Below are 17,122 nucleotides of genomic sequence, written 5' to 3' on the forward strand. Positions count from 1 at the left end.
GAGATCCTGGTTGAAGACAGCAGAGGTGTATTTGGAGGGCAGGTTGGTTAGGATGATATCTATGAGGGTGCCCGTGTTTACGGATTTGTGGTTGTACCTGGTGGGTTCATTGATCATTTGTGTGAGATTGAGAGCATCAAGCTTAGATTGTAGGATGGCCGGGGTGTTAAGCATGTCCCAGTTTAGGTCACCTAACAGCACAAGCTCGATTGTACCGCACGATTGTACCGCAATAACAATTAAATTCACACTTTTTTGTTATATTATAATCTTGAGAATTTCAGAAATGTACTGTATCATGTGTTGGGCTAATATGTTGGATAGATGTCGAAAGAGGTTAGAGAAGACAGAAATGGAATATATATCAATTAAACAGGATAACGGTACTTCAAGAACCCGAGCCCTGCCTAACCTAAGTACAAGGGGTCCCTATAGATTGTATGACTATTTACATCACCATTTGGCACAGTGCATTATTTATGACTGGGTTATAACTAACCCAAGATAGTTCATCTGTGTCAGTTTCAATGGGAGCAAGTTAAGCATAGTGGGCAGAACAAGCAAGGAGGTTGGCAGATCCTGTTGGTGTGTTCTAGCATGTTGTTGCATATTTCTGTTAGGGGACGACTTCTCTGTGAAGTGCACTTGTGCAATAACTCAATTCGCTCTAGAACTTCTTGTAAACAACACTATTTTTCCCTTTGGCAAAAGGCCATGTCAACAAAACGTGTACTCTGTTCGTAACAGATTTTAGTTTTGGGAACAGAAAACCTTATTGCGATGAGACTTTTCTTCGATCAGAAAATCAACAGAATGTTGGCCCAGTTCCATCTTGTCCCAACCTATTGGAAGCTGGGGTGTCTGATCTGTGTGCTAGTAGTTCAAACATTCAACATTCAATACCTCTCACAAATACAATCAGTGATGAGGTCAATCTCTCCTCCACTTTGATCCAGGAGAGATTGACATGCATATTATTAATGTTAGCTCTATCTTTCCATCGAAAGGCAAGCCGTGCTGCCCTGTTCTGAGCCAATTGCAATTTTTACAAGTCCCTCTTTGTGGCACCTGACCAAATGACTGAACAGTAGTCCAGGTGTGACAAAACTAGGGCCTGTAGGACCTGTCTTGTTGATAGTGTTGTTAAGAATGCAGAGCGGCGCTTTATTATAGACAGACTTCTCACCATTCTAGCTACTGTTGTATCAATATGTCTTGACCATGACAGTTTACAATTGAGTTTTACTCCATTTACTCAATTTACTCCATTTAGTCACCTCAACTTGCTCAATTTCCACATAATTCATTACAAGATTTAGTTGAGGTTTAGGGTTTAGTGAATGATTTGTCCCAAATACAATGCTTTTAAAAAAATATTTAAGACTAACTTGTTCCTTGCCACCCATTCTGAAACTAACTGCAGCTCTTTGTTAAGAGTTGCTGTCATTTCAGTCGCTGTGGTAGCTGACGTGTATAGTGTTGAGTCATCCGCATACATAGACACTTTACTCAAAGTTATTAGTAAAGATTGAAAAAAGTAAGGGACAGCTGCCCTGGGGAATTCCTGATTCTACCTGGATTCTGTTGGAGAGCCTCCATTAAAGAACACCCTCTGTGTTCTGTTAGACAGGTAACTCTTTATTCGCAATATAGCTGGCGGTGTAAAGCCATAACATATATGTTTTTCCAGCAACAGACTGATCAATAATGTCAAAAGCCACACTGAATTCTAACGAAACAGCCCCCACAATCTTTTTATCATCAATTTATTTCAGCCAATCATCAGTTGTTGAATGTCCTTCCCTATTTTTTAACTAGGCAAGTCAGTTGAGGACAAATTCTTATTTACAATGATAGCCTAGGAACAGGGGGTTGACTGCCTTGTTCAGGGGTAGAACAACAAATTTTTACCTTGTCAGCTCGGGATTTCAATCTAGCAACCTTTCGGTTACTGGCCTAACGCTCTAACCACTAGGCTACCTGCCGCCCCAATAGGTGGGCCCTATAGGTGTGCTGAAAGTCTGCTGTCAATTTGTTTACTGTAAAAGAGCATCGAATCTGGTCAAACACAGTTTTTTCCAAAAGTTTACTAAGGGTTGGTAATATGGGTCGGGTATTTGAACCAGTAAAGGGGGATTTACTATTCTTAACTAGGGGAATAACTTTCGCTTCCCTCCAGGACAAAGGGCACACACTTTCTAGTAGGCTTAAATTGAAGATATGGCAAATACAGTGCCTTCAGAAAGTACCCCTTGACTTTTTCCACATTTGATTAATTTACAGACTTATTCTAAAATTGATGAAATAAAAAACAACCCTCAGCCATCTACACACAATATCCATAATGACATTTTTGGAAATGTTTGCAAATATATAAAAAATAAATAAAAGACAGTAATGTCCAAAGTTTGAACACAACTACTCATTCCAGGTTTTTTATTTTTGTTTTAACTTCTACAGATGCACAATCGAGAGCATCCTGTCGGGCTGTATCACCGCCTGGTACGGCAACTGCACTGCCCTCAACCGCAAGGCTCTCCAGAGGGTAGTGAGGTCTGCACAACGCATCACCGGGGGCAAACTACCTGCCCTCCAGGACACCTACACCACCCGATGTTACAGGAAGGCCATAAAGATCATCAAGGACAAAAACCACCCGAGCCACTGCCTGTTCACCCCGCTATCATCCAGAAGGCGAGGTCAGTACAGGTGCATCAAAGCTGGGACCGAGAGACTGAAAAACAGCTTCTATCTCAAGGCCATCAGACTGTTAAACAGCCACCACTAACATTGAGTGGCTGCTGCCAACACACTGACACTGACACTGTCTCAACTCCAGCCACTTTAATAATGGGAATTGATGGGAAATGATGTAAAATATATCACTAGCCACTTTAAACAATGCTCCCTAATATAATGTTACATACCCTACATTATTCATCTCATATGCATACGTATATACTGTACTCTATATCATCTACTGCATCCTTATGTAATACATGTATCACTAGCCACTTTAACTATGCCACTTTGTTTACATACTCATCTCATATGTATATACTGTACTCGATACCATCTACTGTATCTTGCCTATGCTGCTCTGTATCATCACTCATTCATATATCTTTATGTACATATTCTTTATCCCCTTACACTGTGTATAAGACAGTAGTTTTGGAATTGTAAGTTAGATTACTTGTTGGTTATTACTGCATTGTTGGAACTAGAAGCACAAGCATTTCGCTACACTCGCATTAACATCTGCTAACCATGTGTATGTGACAAATAACATTTGATTTGATTTGATTTGAAATAAGCAAAGAGAAACGACAGTCCCTCATTACTTTAAGACATAAATGTCAGTCAATCCGGAAAATTTCAAGAACTTTTAAAGTTTCTTCAAGTGCAGTCGCAAAATCTATCAAGCGCTATGATGAAACTGGCTTTCATGAAGACCACCACAGGAAAGGAAGACCCAGAGTTACCACTGCTACAGAGTAGAGGTCGACCAATTAATCGGAATGGGCGATTAATTAGGGCCGATTTCAAGTTTTCATAACAATCGGAAATCGGTATTTTTCGGCACCGATTTGCCGTTTTTATACCATTATTTAACTAGGCAAGTCAGTTAGAACACATTCTTATTTTCAATGACGGCCTAGGAACACTGAACCGTAATCAAAAACCAAGACTATCAAAGGCCTTTGTGTCCAAACATCAACATATATTTGTACTAGCTGCAATGTATCATGGAGGGGGACTTAGGCCTATCCAATGAAGTTAGAGGAAATATGTAAGCTACAGTAAGTGAAGTGTGATATCGTCTCTAGACAAGCTGTGCCATTGAATTTTTCAAGTATCATCATTATAACATGTATTGGAGGATTTTTACTCCACTGGCTGGCTACAAATAAAGGTCCTTTTCAAAACACTGAAACTGTAGACCGTTTGTCAATCAGACTCAGGAATTACCATTGGTTGAAATTGGAATCCTCGGATGTTGTGACAGGCCAAATCAAGGAGTTGGGAAAAAAGTTCAGTGAATGCAGCATGTCTCCCCGGAGGCGGTGAGAAGAGTGGAAGAAAGGAGTGAAGTTGAAGAAATATTGGTAGTAGGAGTAGAGACACCAGATAATATTCCTTGTCAACCGACGGATATGTTGTATGTTAGGAAGGTGGATTTTTTTTTGCGTGTATTGCATTGGGTAGCAACTGCACAGCTCAAACAAAGAGGAAATCTGAGAAAATTGGAGGGTTTGCAGAAATAAAGCGTTTTTTAGGACTGATATATTTTACAGCATTACAAGGAATCCTGTCGATGAATGCTCCGTTCTCCCAGGTACCTGAGCCTGTTTAGGGATGTGATTAGAACTGGGACTGAAGTGGTGCGATATATTTATTTTTATTTTCTATTTTTATGACGTCCGATCGTCGTCCCCTCCCTCAATGGAATATTTTTTTGTTTCAATACCCGGAAGTGATGGTTCGTCCGCGAACGAGTCGGCTGTAAGAGCCGGCTCTTGTAAATGAATGTTGGGAGCCAACTCGTATATCAGAAGAGCTGAATCTATTTATAAAAATATACAAAAATTAAGATATGAATAATAAAAAGTTTTAAATTAATAGAATTAACTAATTCAAAGAACGAAAAGATAAATAAAATAATATAGGCCTATATGCTCACACACATTCAATCTGACTGTCTGCTGAGACTAACAGCCTCACCTGTTGTTCCTGTCAATCAGACACGCAGTGTCAACCAATGAACCAAAGATGCGTGAGGGATGGCCGAGCCAACTCACTCACAATCACACACTTAGCAGCTGAGGAGAGAGAGGAAGGACAGCTGTGAAAACAACAGCTGGAAAATGAGTCGGAAACACAGTAGCATTTGGATGCATTTTAATAATGTAGACAATGTTAGAGCACAGTGTATTTGCCCAAACAAAATCTCATATAAAGCTGGTTCTACACACAACCTACACAGGCATATGCGAACTATGCACCCAACTGTGAAGCTAGCTGTAGCGGAGCTTTAAGAATCTAGCGGGCCTGCTAGTGATACTGGTGGAGCCAGCACCTCCACACGTGGAGATGTATCCACTCAGTCAAGTAGGCCTACTCTGTATCCACAGCAATGCAGTATTCTATGGACCAGTTTATACCAAAGTCTATGTCTGTAGCAAAACAAGGCCAAATTGATACTGCATTGGCTAAAATGATTGCCACCGATTTCCAGCCATTTTCGATTGTGGAGGTTTTATAAATTATAGCAATAGTCTAAATCCAATGTACACAATTCCAAGCAGGAAAACCCACTGCTGGACATCAAGGGTAACCACTTCTTACATTTCTGTTACATGTCACGTCTTCGAAGATTTTTCGATGTCTAACTGTCTTCTGGGCTGCTTTGAGTTCAGCGACAGACACACCTCAGAGAACTTGGCAGAGGAACTGTTGAGAGTGGCCAGAGAATGGCAATTAGATGGAAAAGTGGTATGTTGTGTTAGCGACAATGCAGCTAAAATAACCAAAGCCATGAACATTTTTAAATGGACCCATCATCCATGTATTGCCCACACAATCATCCTGATTGTAAGAGATGCTCTGAAGGTGATGAAGCCCACTGTGGACAAAGTGAAAGCAGCTGTGGAATACTTCCACAGGAGCACAGTAGGTGCTGAAAAACTCAAATCTACACAACGCCAGATGGGGATGCCTGAGCTGAGGCCTAAACAAGACTGCACTACAAGGTGGAATTCAACATTTTATATGCTGAAGTGGTTTCTTGAGTCAAAGGGTGCCATCATCTCTACCCTGGCCATTGTTAATGTACCTGTTGATGCTCTGACCCAAGAGGAATGGGAGGTGATGGAGAAGATGTGCAGAGTCCTGGAACCCTTTGAGCAGGTCACTGTGGAGATCAGTGGAGAGAAGTACAGTAAGCAGTTATTACTACATCATGATTTAATCCAGTATTATATATGTATATGAGCAATAGATGTAAATGTAGTATCAGTAGACAAAACATGAACCTGAACTAATAAGTTACTGTTCTCTCTTTTCAGCTATGTGACAGCCTCAAAAATGATACTCCTGTGTAAGGGTCTGCAGTGAATCACAGCCAGCCGTCAGAGAGAAGCAAATGTAACCACAGGACATGTGACAGAGTTGATGGACACCCTATGTTCATAAATGGACAGAAAGTTCCACAGAATGGAATATAATCACATGCTATAAGAAACTGCTGCACTTGACCTCAGGTTTAAGAAGTTAGCCTTCAGTGATGCCAGAGGGATTGATGAGGCTCTTCAAAGAATAACCTCAGCTGCAGGGAGGAACAGCCCCAGCAGTCAACTGGCTCAGGCACCAGGGCAACAGGAAGAAGAGGGAGGGTCAGCCCCAGCAGTCAGCTGGCTCAGGCACCAGGGCAACAGGAGGAAGAGGGAGGGACAGCCCCAGCAGTCAACTGGCTCAGACACCAGGGCAACAGGAAGAAGAGGGAGGGACAGCCCCAGCAGTCAACTGGCTCAGGCACCAGGGCAACAGGAAGAAGAGGGAGGGACAGCCCCAGCAGTCAACTGGCTCAGGCACCAGGGCAACAGGAAGAAGAGGGAGGGACAGCCCCAGCAGTCAACTGGCTCAGGCACCAGGGCAACAGGAAGAAGAGGGATCAGATGGAGCAGAAGCACCAGCAGTTGTGCCACAAACAACTGTTGTTTGAATGCAGCACGAAGGAATCCCTCAGCAGATGCCATAATGGAGGTCCGGTCCTATTTGGAGGAGCCCCTCCTCCAAAGATCTGCAGATCCTCTGAGCTGGTGGAAGAACAAGGCCTCTGTCTACCCACGGCTTACTAAAGTCATGGCAGGGAGAATCTGCATAGTGGCCACATCCGTTCCCTGTGAGAGGGTCTTCTTGAAAACGGGGCAAATAATTACTGAGAGAAGAAACCGTATCAGCCCCTCGAAAGTGAGGCAGCTTGCATTTCTGAATGCAAATCTCTCATAAAAGCAGCATTGGTCAGCATTGCTGTGTGCTGCTGGTTATAACATGGCAATAAAGAAGAGAGAGAAAAGAGAGACCAGTTAAATGTTTTAAGTGGGATGCTGCAGTTTTCCAAATTGTTATTTATTTTTCTTTGATATAGTGCAGTATTCTATTATGCTCTTCAGATTGTATTCGTTTTGAATGGTTAGATTTATATGCACTTTGTTTATATACATTAAAAAGTTATACTTTAAATACAAATGTTTAATAGCATTGTTTTTCATAACAAACTAATGCATTTTTAAATACATTGTGGTTAATGTAGAGTATGATTTCATTTAATAATTTAATTAGAATCGTTTTAACACCAATCATAATCAAACTATCGCAACTGTTTGACTTGAAAAAATACAAAACATATATTTTTTAAAGAGCCGTTTTGGAGCTAAAAGAGCTTACTGAAAAGAACCGGAATGTCCATCACTAAACCCGGTACAGTAGGTGGCGGCAATTCACCGAAATATGTAGTCGGCCATAAAAGAAGAAGAAGAAGAAGAAGTTCAGTGCACAGAAGCTTCTACAGTAAATAGCTTACGTTGTACATTGATAAATAAGAAGACATGCTTTCCGTCCTCACATTGCTATTGATCTTGTTCAGTCTAAATGAGGCCAAACAGAAAGATTTGTACACTTTCAAAGTTGTTAATAGCAGAGGGAGATTAGTCTCTTTGGAAAAATACAGGGGTTCGGTAAGTTTGAAACTCGAGCCTACCAACTTTTGCACGGTAGCCTATGCAAAAGTGCCATTTGTTTACCGGTGAATGCATGCTGCGGATTTTCCTTTCACAAGGCATGTATGACCTATGCACGTTTTATAACAATAGCATCTTACTCTTATGAATAAAATGCTAAGTTTAAGACCAAATTCTTTGTGTCTATCATCTGTATACGTGGCAACTGCTGCTGGACTCCAACGTTGCTTAGAATACTAAATTGATTTATAGGCCAATAGCTAGCCTTAGTTTGATCCAACTGTTATGTCTGGTTGTGTATTACTGACTATAATGTAACCTGCATGCAATTATTTCATAAACCCTATAAAAGAGAGGTCATATTCCCTTCTGTAGTCAGTGATAATTTAATATTTTTAAAACATCAAGGTGGGCCATTTTAATACATATTTAAAACTTCACAGGACACATTTTATAGACCGTCTGCATGCTGCATAATCTGAACAGAATTTAAAGTGATACAGTAGAGAGGCGTTCCCAAATCTGCCCATTTTCTATCCTTACCACGTGTAGTTCCGTCGTATTGACACTAGAGGACAGCAATACCATATGAGCACTACAGGTAAAACCTTTTTTCTCTCGTAGTGTTTACCTCCGAGCTCCATTTATTTAAAGGCCGGGTGCACAGCCAGGGATACTGATGCAAACACTTTTTGACCTAAGAAGTCCAAGTAACCTATTAATAAACGAAAACACAATGCACAATTAAAAGTGCATGTCTGCTAAATGGAGCATTCATGAAGAATTTATTGCGAAGCATTTCTTTATTTATCCTTTTAGAGTTTATAATTGTGCAGTATTATTCTAGCGCTTTATACAATTTTACAAAAGAGATTTATAAAATCATAGAAGCTCAATTAAAAAATAAATAATGAAACAGTCCTGTGTAGCTCAGTTGGTAGAGCATGCAATGCCAGAGTTGTGGGTTTGATTCCCATGGGGGACCAGTATGAAAATGTATGCACTCACGTCGTAAGTAGTTCTGGAGTAGTGTAAAATGTCAAAATTTGGAAATGGAATAGCAACTTTTCATTTTGATGGATACAATTATAGACCTTGAAGAGGAAGGGACATGTATAGAAAAATACAGAAATATAAAGTTGGCCATAAACATGGCTCACAAAACCAGGCTCACAAATCACTTTTTTTTTGCTGCCGCCTCCGATGAGTCACACATTCACATAAGAGAACATAGGACAGCCCACAGGGCACAGATATTACTTCAACATCTATTCCACGTTGGTTCAACATAACTTCAATGAAATGAGATGGAAACAGCATTGATTAAACCAGTGTGCACCCAGTGGGAAGTAATGGCTCAAACATTCACCTCAAGGATGTTTGGAATGTGTTTGTGCAATTCTATAATTCCAGTGTTCAAGTGATTAATTGGATAATTTTTGGGGGCATAGAAGTAGTGCACTGGGCCTTTACTAGTCCTGCATTAGAGGACCCATCTGTAGTGCAGGCAAAAAAAACATGTGTCATAGCAAATCACATGTAATATATCTTATATTTGATCAAAAAGTCACTGCATCTGTTCAATACTAAAACCAAGCTATTAGCCCAGAATTGCTCAAATATTTTAATGGATATAAAGAATTTGACTTGACCAAACATTATTGCAACGATTGACCATTTTCCAGGGCTTCTTTCCCTATCGCCCTCATTACTATCTGGCCTGAACCTCCACTATTCACTCTGCTCAGAGACTCATCACTTACATTCACCTCCAAACCTTTGATCTTGTTTTCCTTGAAACCATGCCCACTCAGTTCTTAGCCTTGTAGCTCTGTGGTACTCCCTACACAGAGAGCAGGAAGGATAAAAGGTCAAACTATTTAATGGAATAACCCCTGTGCCCTTACCAAATGTGTCATCTGGTCACATAGACAACAAATCATCACATTGAAATAGCCAGTGCGTGACTTTGGCAGCTCACTGGAGCTGAATACCGGCACCTCAAATGTTCTAATTGTTGAGCTCCTGTTCCTCTTATAGAATATTTGCTCAAAAGTATTGTGGAGCTCCTCCACCTAAATATAAGAAGTACCCACAATGAGTACTGGTACCTATTTCAGTCAAGCTCTGGAAATTGCATTCAGCACCAATGAAAGGCTACTGGTTATTTTCATATTATCGATAACAGTTTTCATCAGTCCATTTATATTTTTAGTATTATGGTTGCCTGCAGGTGTCTCTTGTGGTGAATGTGGCCAGTGACTGTGGCTTCACTGAGGATCACTACACAGACCTTCAACAGCTGCAGAGGGACTTTGGGCCGTCCCACTTCAACATCCTGGCCTTCCCCTGCAACCAGTTTGGCCAGCAGGAGCCTGGCAGCGACAAGGACATTGACGCCTTTGTCCGGCGTGTCTACGGAGTCTCCTTCCCCCTCTTCAGCAAGATTGCTGTGGTGGGCACCGGGGCCAACAATGCCTTCAAGTACCTTGTGGGTGAGTGAACAGATGAGGGATGGATGGGGGCAGAGGCATACACACATATACATCTCGCTGTATGGGCGGCAGGCAGCCTTGTGGTTAGGAGCGTAGGGCCAGTAACCGAAAGGTCGCTGGTTGAAATTCCCCAGCCAACTAGGTGAAAATCTGTCGATATGCCCTTGAGCAAGGCACTTAACCATAATTGCTCCAGGGTCACTGTCAGTAATGGCTGATTCCTGGCTCTGACCCCACTCTCAGGGGGAGTGGGATATTCATTTGTGAAATAGGACAAATGTAAGCACCCACCTAACTGGATGTGTTTTGGGTGTTGAGGGGAGCTCTAGGACCTCAGATGTAATCATTTAATAACCTAATATCCAATGTTTCCACAGACGAGCAGTCTTTATCAGGGTATAATGACAAACACTGCGGGGTGACTAGTTTATATAGTGTCAAAGGACACACACAGGTGTCTGTAATCATGGCCGGGTGTGGCCTGATATCATTGGTTAATTCTCCTATAAAAATAACATATGAATGGATAGCATTTGATCATAGATAGAATTTGGCTACATAGGCCTACAAATGTTTACAATGAATAGCAAAATCACAAGAATGACTTCAGGTCAAAGTCTACGTTGAGACCGAAAGGAGCAAAGGTCTTTAAATTAAAGATCCAGGCAGCCTCTCGTTTTAATAATACATTGTCGAGGTCACCGCCTCTCCTAGGGAGGTTGACATGTTCGATGCCAATATAACGTAGGTACAAAATCGAGTGGTTCACTTCCATAAAGTGGGCCGCAACTGGTAAGTCGAGTTTTTTCTCCGAGATTCATACTTTTAATTCACGCTTATAAGTTATAAGCTAAATAACTGCCTTAGTGGAGCACGTGATAACACCTTTGATTGGGATCTGTTTCCCTGTTTGTGGGTGTTTGAAAAATCTACATTTTACCAATTGATCTCTGAGATTTCTGCCCCGTGAGAATACGACCAAGGGAGGGTCTGAAAACACATTAACGATACTGTCATCGGATCTTAGAATGTGCTAATGTTTGTGAACGATTGCCTTAATTTGTTCAGAGCACTTTGAATAGCTGGTAGTTAGAACGCAAGAATGCTTCTTTTTGCGAGACTGTCCTTGTAAGAGATCATGTCTCGATTTGTTTTGAATTTTCTCAATGGCAGTATTAATCTGACAATTTTGGTACCCCTTCTCCTTTAATTTTCTTTGTGTCTCAGCCATATTTCTGTCGAATTCTGTTTTTTGCAAATGATTTTTATTGCATCCTAAGATGCTGGGTTCTTTTACTGCATCCTAAGATGCTGGGTTCTTTTACTGCATCCTAAGATGCTGGGTTCTTTTACTGAAGACTCCGAAGCGTACTTATAATAAACAGAACAGATTTATTTAATGTTCTCCTTAACACATTAGTCAACTACTCTCTACGGTGTCTTCAGCCCAACTCTCCTATACATCATTGAACCTTTTCCTCCCTTCCATCTCGTAATCCAATCACTTCAATGCAAGAATGGAAACCCCATTGTCATTTGTTAATTCAAATAACTCAACCTCTGCATACAAATGTCATTGGCTATTTGCAACCATTTTAAATCTAAACTCATTAACACATAATACATTTCTCAATACACCACACTTTTGATTCGACAGAATTGGCTGTAGGGCAAACTGCTTTTCAAGGGAAGTGGGTGACAACTATCAGCCCTCAACAAACTGTTAGGATCAGTAGGTTTCCTGTAAAGATCAGTGTATAGAACATTATCCTCACATAAAATCAGAAGATCAAGGAAACTGATTTGACGTGTGTCAGATTGCATAGTAAATCTTAGGTGCTCAGAACAAGAGTTAAGAAAAGCATGGAACTGTTTTGCATCACCCCTCCATAGAACAAAAATATCATCAATATACCGTTTGCAAATAGTAATGTTCGGCAAGAAAACATTTTTGAGAGAGTTGAAAATGGACTGTTTTTCCATGTAACCCACGTACAAATTACCATAGTTAGGAGTCATAGGGGATCCCATCACAGTACCCTTTGTCTGAATAAAGAAATAATTTAGAAACATGAAGTAGTTGTGTGTGAGTACTATTTCAGCCAATGTTATAATGCAGGCACTGGAAGGTAATTCATTAGGGTCACGTTGCAGAAGAAAATGTTCCATGCCTTCAATACCGCCCTCGTGTGTAATATTTGTGTATAACGACTCAACATCAAAAGTGACGAACAAGGTATTCTCAGGGAGAAGAAGAGATTCAATGATAGAGATCATACTGCTGGTGTCCTTTACAAAGGAGGGGAGCTGTTCTGCGGGTGGTCTAATAAAAAAGTCAACGAAAGTCGATAAAGGGGCCGTTACTGCGTCAACTACATTCTTGTGTAATTCTGTATAGAAAGTGGCAATTTTAGGGTGTTGAATAGCCAAAAAGTCATGTTCTTTCTTGGTGATCTGACCAGAAATTAAATACCCATCTAGGAGAGTAAAGACAGTGTTCTGCAATTGGGAAGTGGGGTCACTTCTGAGTTTGTTGTTAAAGGTGTTGTCAAGCAGTTGTCTATGCCACTCATTTACATAAACTGTCCTATCCATGAGTACAACCGACCCACCCTTATCAGCAGGACGAATAAGGACTGACGTATCGGATTGTAAATCAAGCAAAGCTTGTTTTTCATCCTTGGGTAAATTATGGAAAGATTTGGACTCCTGTTTGTTCTTAAGGAGATGAGCAACATCTTTTTCAACGAGTCTGCAATATGTCTCGATCGAGTGATTGTGATTGGCTGGAGGCATAAAATAACTCTTACTTCTAAAAGGAGTCGGAGTATGTGCAGGTGAGTAACCTACTGGTTCAGCAGAAATATAACGATTAGCGGAGCTAAAGTATCCCTTTAAACGGATGTTACTAAAACACTTAAACTTGTCTACCTTTAAATCAAAATCGTTGCACTGAGTTGTATGCACAACATAACCCTTTATTAAGCAAAGAGACATGTGCATGGCTCTATATCTTGCTTGATAAATTAAAGTCAGTCCCGTGGGTTCTGGGACCGTGTGAACGGGCTCCTCTGCCTCTGAAAGTCGTTTCTTCTTACCCCGTCGGGTGCTGCATCTTGTCGATGCGCGTGCCTGCGGCCACCTCAGCCCTTCCGTCTGTCCAGTCTCTTGTTGAATAAAAAACTACCACTGGAAGCTGATGAGGCGCTGGTTGTAGAGCGTTGGTCAGACAGGGGTTGATAGAAGTAAGCTGCATCCCTCCTGCGTCTGCCATGGAGAGGAGGAGCAGGACCTCTTGTCAGGGTTTGTCCAGAAGTAGACTTTATCCTCGGCCTTGTCTTTTTTGTCTTGGTTGAATTTCTTGATTTTAAGCTCCTTTATTTCTGTAGACAACTTGTCCTGGAGCGCTTGGTTAGTTTTCATCAGTTCATTGAATATGCCATCATCATTAACAGCTCCTGGCAGAGCTGTGCGTTTCGCTTGAATTGTTATCCATTTCAATAAAATCCCTTTTCAACTGGTCAACAATTAATGTCATTAAATCAATAGAGCATGTGATCAGGATGGCACACCAGCGCTGTACCAATGAATGTTCTATTTGCCACCTGTGTCCCCGTGGAATAATGCCTTGACACACATTCTTAATACACACGCGAAACTGTTGAGCGTGAAAAACCCAGCAGCATTGCAGTTCTTGACACAAACCGGTGCACCTGACACCAACTACCATACCCCGTTCGAAGGCACTTAAATATTTTGTCTTGCCCATTCACCCTCTGAATGACACACATACACAGTCCATGTCTCAATGGTCTCAAGGCATAAAATCCTTCTTCAACCAGTCTCCTCCCCTGCATCTACACTGATTGAAGTGGATTTGACTAGTGACATCAACAAGGGATCATAGCTTTCACCTGGATTCACCTGGTCAGTGGATGTCATGGAAAGAGCCAGTGTTCTTAATGTTTTGTACACGGCTATGGGTGGGGGATGCATTTCCAACTTTTTCCTGAATAGCTTGAAGTGTGAACAACAAGTCTATAACCCCTGACTGACATGGGCAGACAGCGACCGTCTTTGGACTCATTAGCAAGCCTAGGCCAGCTCAGAGAGAGTGTGTGTGTCTTAAGTGTGTTTGGTTTATTATGGGTTTGAGTGGCAGGTTGGGTCCCCCAGCGGGAGATAAAATGGCAGGCTTCTGGCAGGCTGCACGTTTTTACAAACGGACCCTCAGAGTGTAGGTGATTCAAACGTCAGGAAAAATCAAGGGGAAGGAGAAAAAGAGGCAAAGGACATTTTTACCACACTCTCATATTTTCCTGATGGAGTGCTCGTGAAATGAATGATGATTGCAATCTTCTCCTCACCTTTAAGTGTACTATGTCTAAATATTTTATTCAATGCATTTTTTTTAAACCGCAACAATTAGGGGTTGCAACATGGCTTTTGATCAGATGCTAATTTGTATTCATGATATATTACCACACAATGAAAATACCTTATATATGGTTAATTTTATACCTTTATTTAACTAGGCAAGTCAGTTAAGAACACATTCTTATTTTCAATGGGAACCTAGGAACAGTGGGTTAACTGCCTTGTTCAGGGGCAGAACGACAGATTTTTACCTTGTCAGCTCGGAGATTCAATCTTGTAACCTTTCGGTTACTCTGTAGACAACTTGTCCTGGAGCGCTTGGTTAGTTTTCATCAGTTCATTGAATATGCCATCATCATTAACAGCTCCTGGCAGAGCTGTGCGTTTCGCTTGAATTGTTATCCATTTCAATAAAAATCCCTTTTCAACTGGTCAACAATTAATGTCATTAAATCAATAGAGCATGTGATCAGGATGGCACACCAGCGCTGTACCAATGACGGTTCTATTTGCCACCTGTGTCCCCGTGGAATAATGCCTTGACACACATTCTTAATACACACGTGAAACTGTTGAGCGTGAAAAACCCAGCAGCATCACAACATTTTTTTTCTCTTTTGATTCTTTACAGAGATGTCAGGAAAAGAGCCCGACTGGAACTTCTGGAAGTACCTCATCGATACAGATGGGAAAGTCGTGGATGCCTGGGGACCCAGTGTCTCTGTCAAAGAACTCCGACCTAAAATAGCTGAAATGGTACGGAATATCATCCTCAAGAAGAAAGAGGAACTTTAACTCAACACCTCAAGACCCATCTGACAATCTATTCAGGAATATCCTATGTGATTGAAATCCACTGTCTGCAACAAAAACACCCCGAGCATCATAGAAATACGCACTAAGCACCACACACTCCAAGCACCACACACTACATATGGTAAATGTTGTATTCTACAGATGTAGGATCTTAATTTGAGCTAGTTTGCTACATCAGGAAAATAATCCTGCAGCAATAGAAAATGTGAATTATTATGTGGATTATAATTAATGGGCATTTTTGTAGGTGTTGATACATTTTTAGGGAAAATCAAGTCTGGAATTTCAAATGTGAAATTACAAGCTTCAGAAGCCTTTTTAAACCTCAAATACACTAAATAGTTTAAAATCTCCTGCAACAGGGTGATCAAATTAAGATCCTGTATCTGTGCCCCTATTAACTTTTATGAAACCACCTCTACGACTGCATTCAGCATACTGATATCCTCTTTTGGAAGCAGTTGATCTGCCTGCGAAAAACTCTCATCAGTAATCAGAGCTTATTGTTGTGCTGTTGAGAGGTTCTTTGTATTGGATTGCCTTTTCATGGTACATGTGTGCACATTAATAAATATACTTTTACAAAGTGGCATGAATGCTTTCATCAGTCTTTTCTCTACACAAAGCTGTACATGGAAATGTGTAGGAGGTTAATTTAGGTCAAACTTGACTTTTGCATTAACGTTTCTGCCTGTAAGGAATACTCACATTCCTTTGTAGATAAGTCTTTCACTCTCTAATGTTTTCAAGGTTAACACTGTGCTTTGTGCTTTTGTGTTAGTTCTTTACCTTGTTGTCATTTACACTTTTCTTAGACTGTGTGCTTGTCCTGCCACCGCTTTGCTTTCAACTCATTTGAAACCATATCTTTGGAGAATGAAAATACATTTTGGAAATTGTTTTAGCCGCCTTCCCCTATTACCTGTCCTGAATGTGTTTTCTATGGTACAAGGTGTCGTTTCTCTGTTCAGCAAAGTGTTTTTATCCTTGGAAGATTTCGGTTGATTACCTTGGTAAAAAAATAGGGCTGTTGATTTCGGAGACCCAGTTTGGCTGACACTGCATTGTCAGTAGGATTGAATTCAGATGAAATAACAACCTGGAATGTTGTACCAACATACAATGCATTCAGAGCTCTGTTTCATTGAACAGCTAGAAAGTGGGAATGTACAATAGGCCTCGGATCTCCACCACTGACAATTACCGTTCCCTCTCATGTCTCTATCAGGAACAGATTTACCACAAGGGTCTGTAAATTAGCCCTTACAGATGAATGAGGGCCGGGGACACAGACTGTAGGACCTTTGAGACTATCATGACACACCCCTAAGGGTATACAGTTGTGGCCAAAAGTTTTGAGAATGACACAAATATTAATTTCCACAAAGTTTGTCTCTTCAGTGTCTTTAGATATTTTTGTCAGATGTTACGATGGAATACTGCAGTATAATTACAAGCATTTCATAAGTGTCGAAGGCTTTTATTGACAATTACATGATGTTGATGCAAAGAGTCAATATTTGCAGTGTTGACCCTTCTTTTTCAAGACCTCTGCAATCCGCCCTGATATGCTGTCAATTAACTTCTGGCAGCCCATTCCAGCATAATCAATGCTGGAGTTTGTCAGAATATGTGGGTTTTTGTTTGTCCACCCGCCTCTTGAGGATTGACCACAAGTTCTCAATGGGATTA

General features: G+C 40.9%; 1 protein-coding gene across 1 annotated transcript; it reads left to right on the plus strand.

Annotated features, from left to right (window-relative positions):
* Positions 1-7,504: 7,504 nt before the first annotated feature.
* On the plus strand, positions 7,505-16,022 carry gpx7 (glutathione peroxidase 7). Its single transcript, XM_029633177.2, has 3 exons — positions 7,505-7,739; positions 9,976-10,237; positions 15,246-16,022. Exons 1-3 carry the CDS (start codon positions 7,611-7,613, stop codon positions 15,407-15,409), a joined length of 555 nt encoding a protein of 184 aa, XP_029489037.1. The 5' UTR covers positions 7,505-7,610; the 3' UTR covers positions 15,410-16,022.
* The last annotated feature ends 1,100 nt before the right edge of the window (positions 16,023-17,122 follow it).

The sequence above is a fragment of the Oncorhynchus nerka genome, linkage group LG24 (genome assembly GCF_034236695.1).
Source record: "Oncorhynchus nerka isolate Pitt River linkage group LG24, Oner_Uvic_2.0, whole genome shotgun sequence".
NCBI lineage: Eukaryota > Metazoa > Chordata > Actinopteri > Salmoniformes > Salmonidae > Oncorhynchus > Oncorhynchus nerka.

Excerpts from the sequence above, each read along its gene's own strand:
- gpx7 (XM_029633177.2), top strand. The coding sequence starts at position 7,611 with ATGCTTTCCGTCCTCACATTGCTATTGATCTTGTTCAGTCTAAATGAG. Across the intron at positions 7,740-9,975 it reads TGGAAAAATACAGGGGTTCG|GTGTCTCTTGTGGTGAATGT; the intron begins GTAAGTTTGAAA and ends GGTTGCCTGCAG. Across the intron at positions 10,238-15,245 it reads TGCCTTCAAGTACCTTGTGG|AGATGTCAGGAAAAGAGCCC; the intron begins GTGAGTGAACAG and ends GATTCTTTACAG.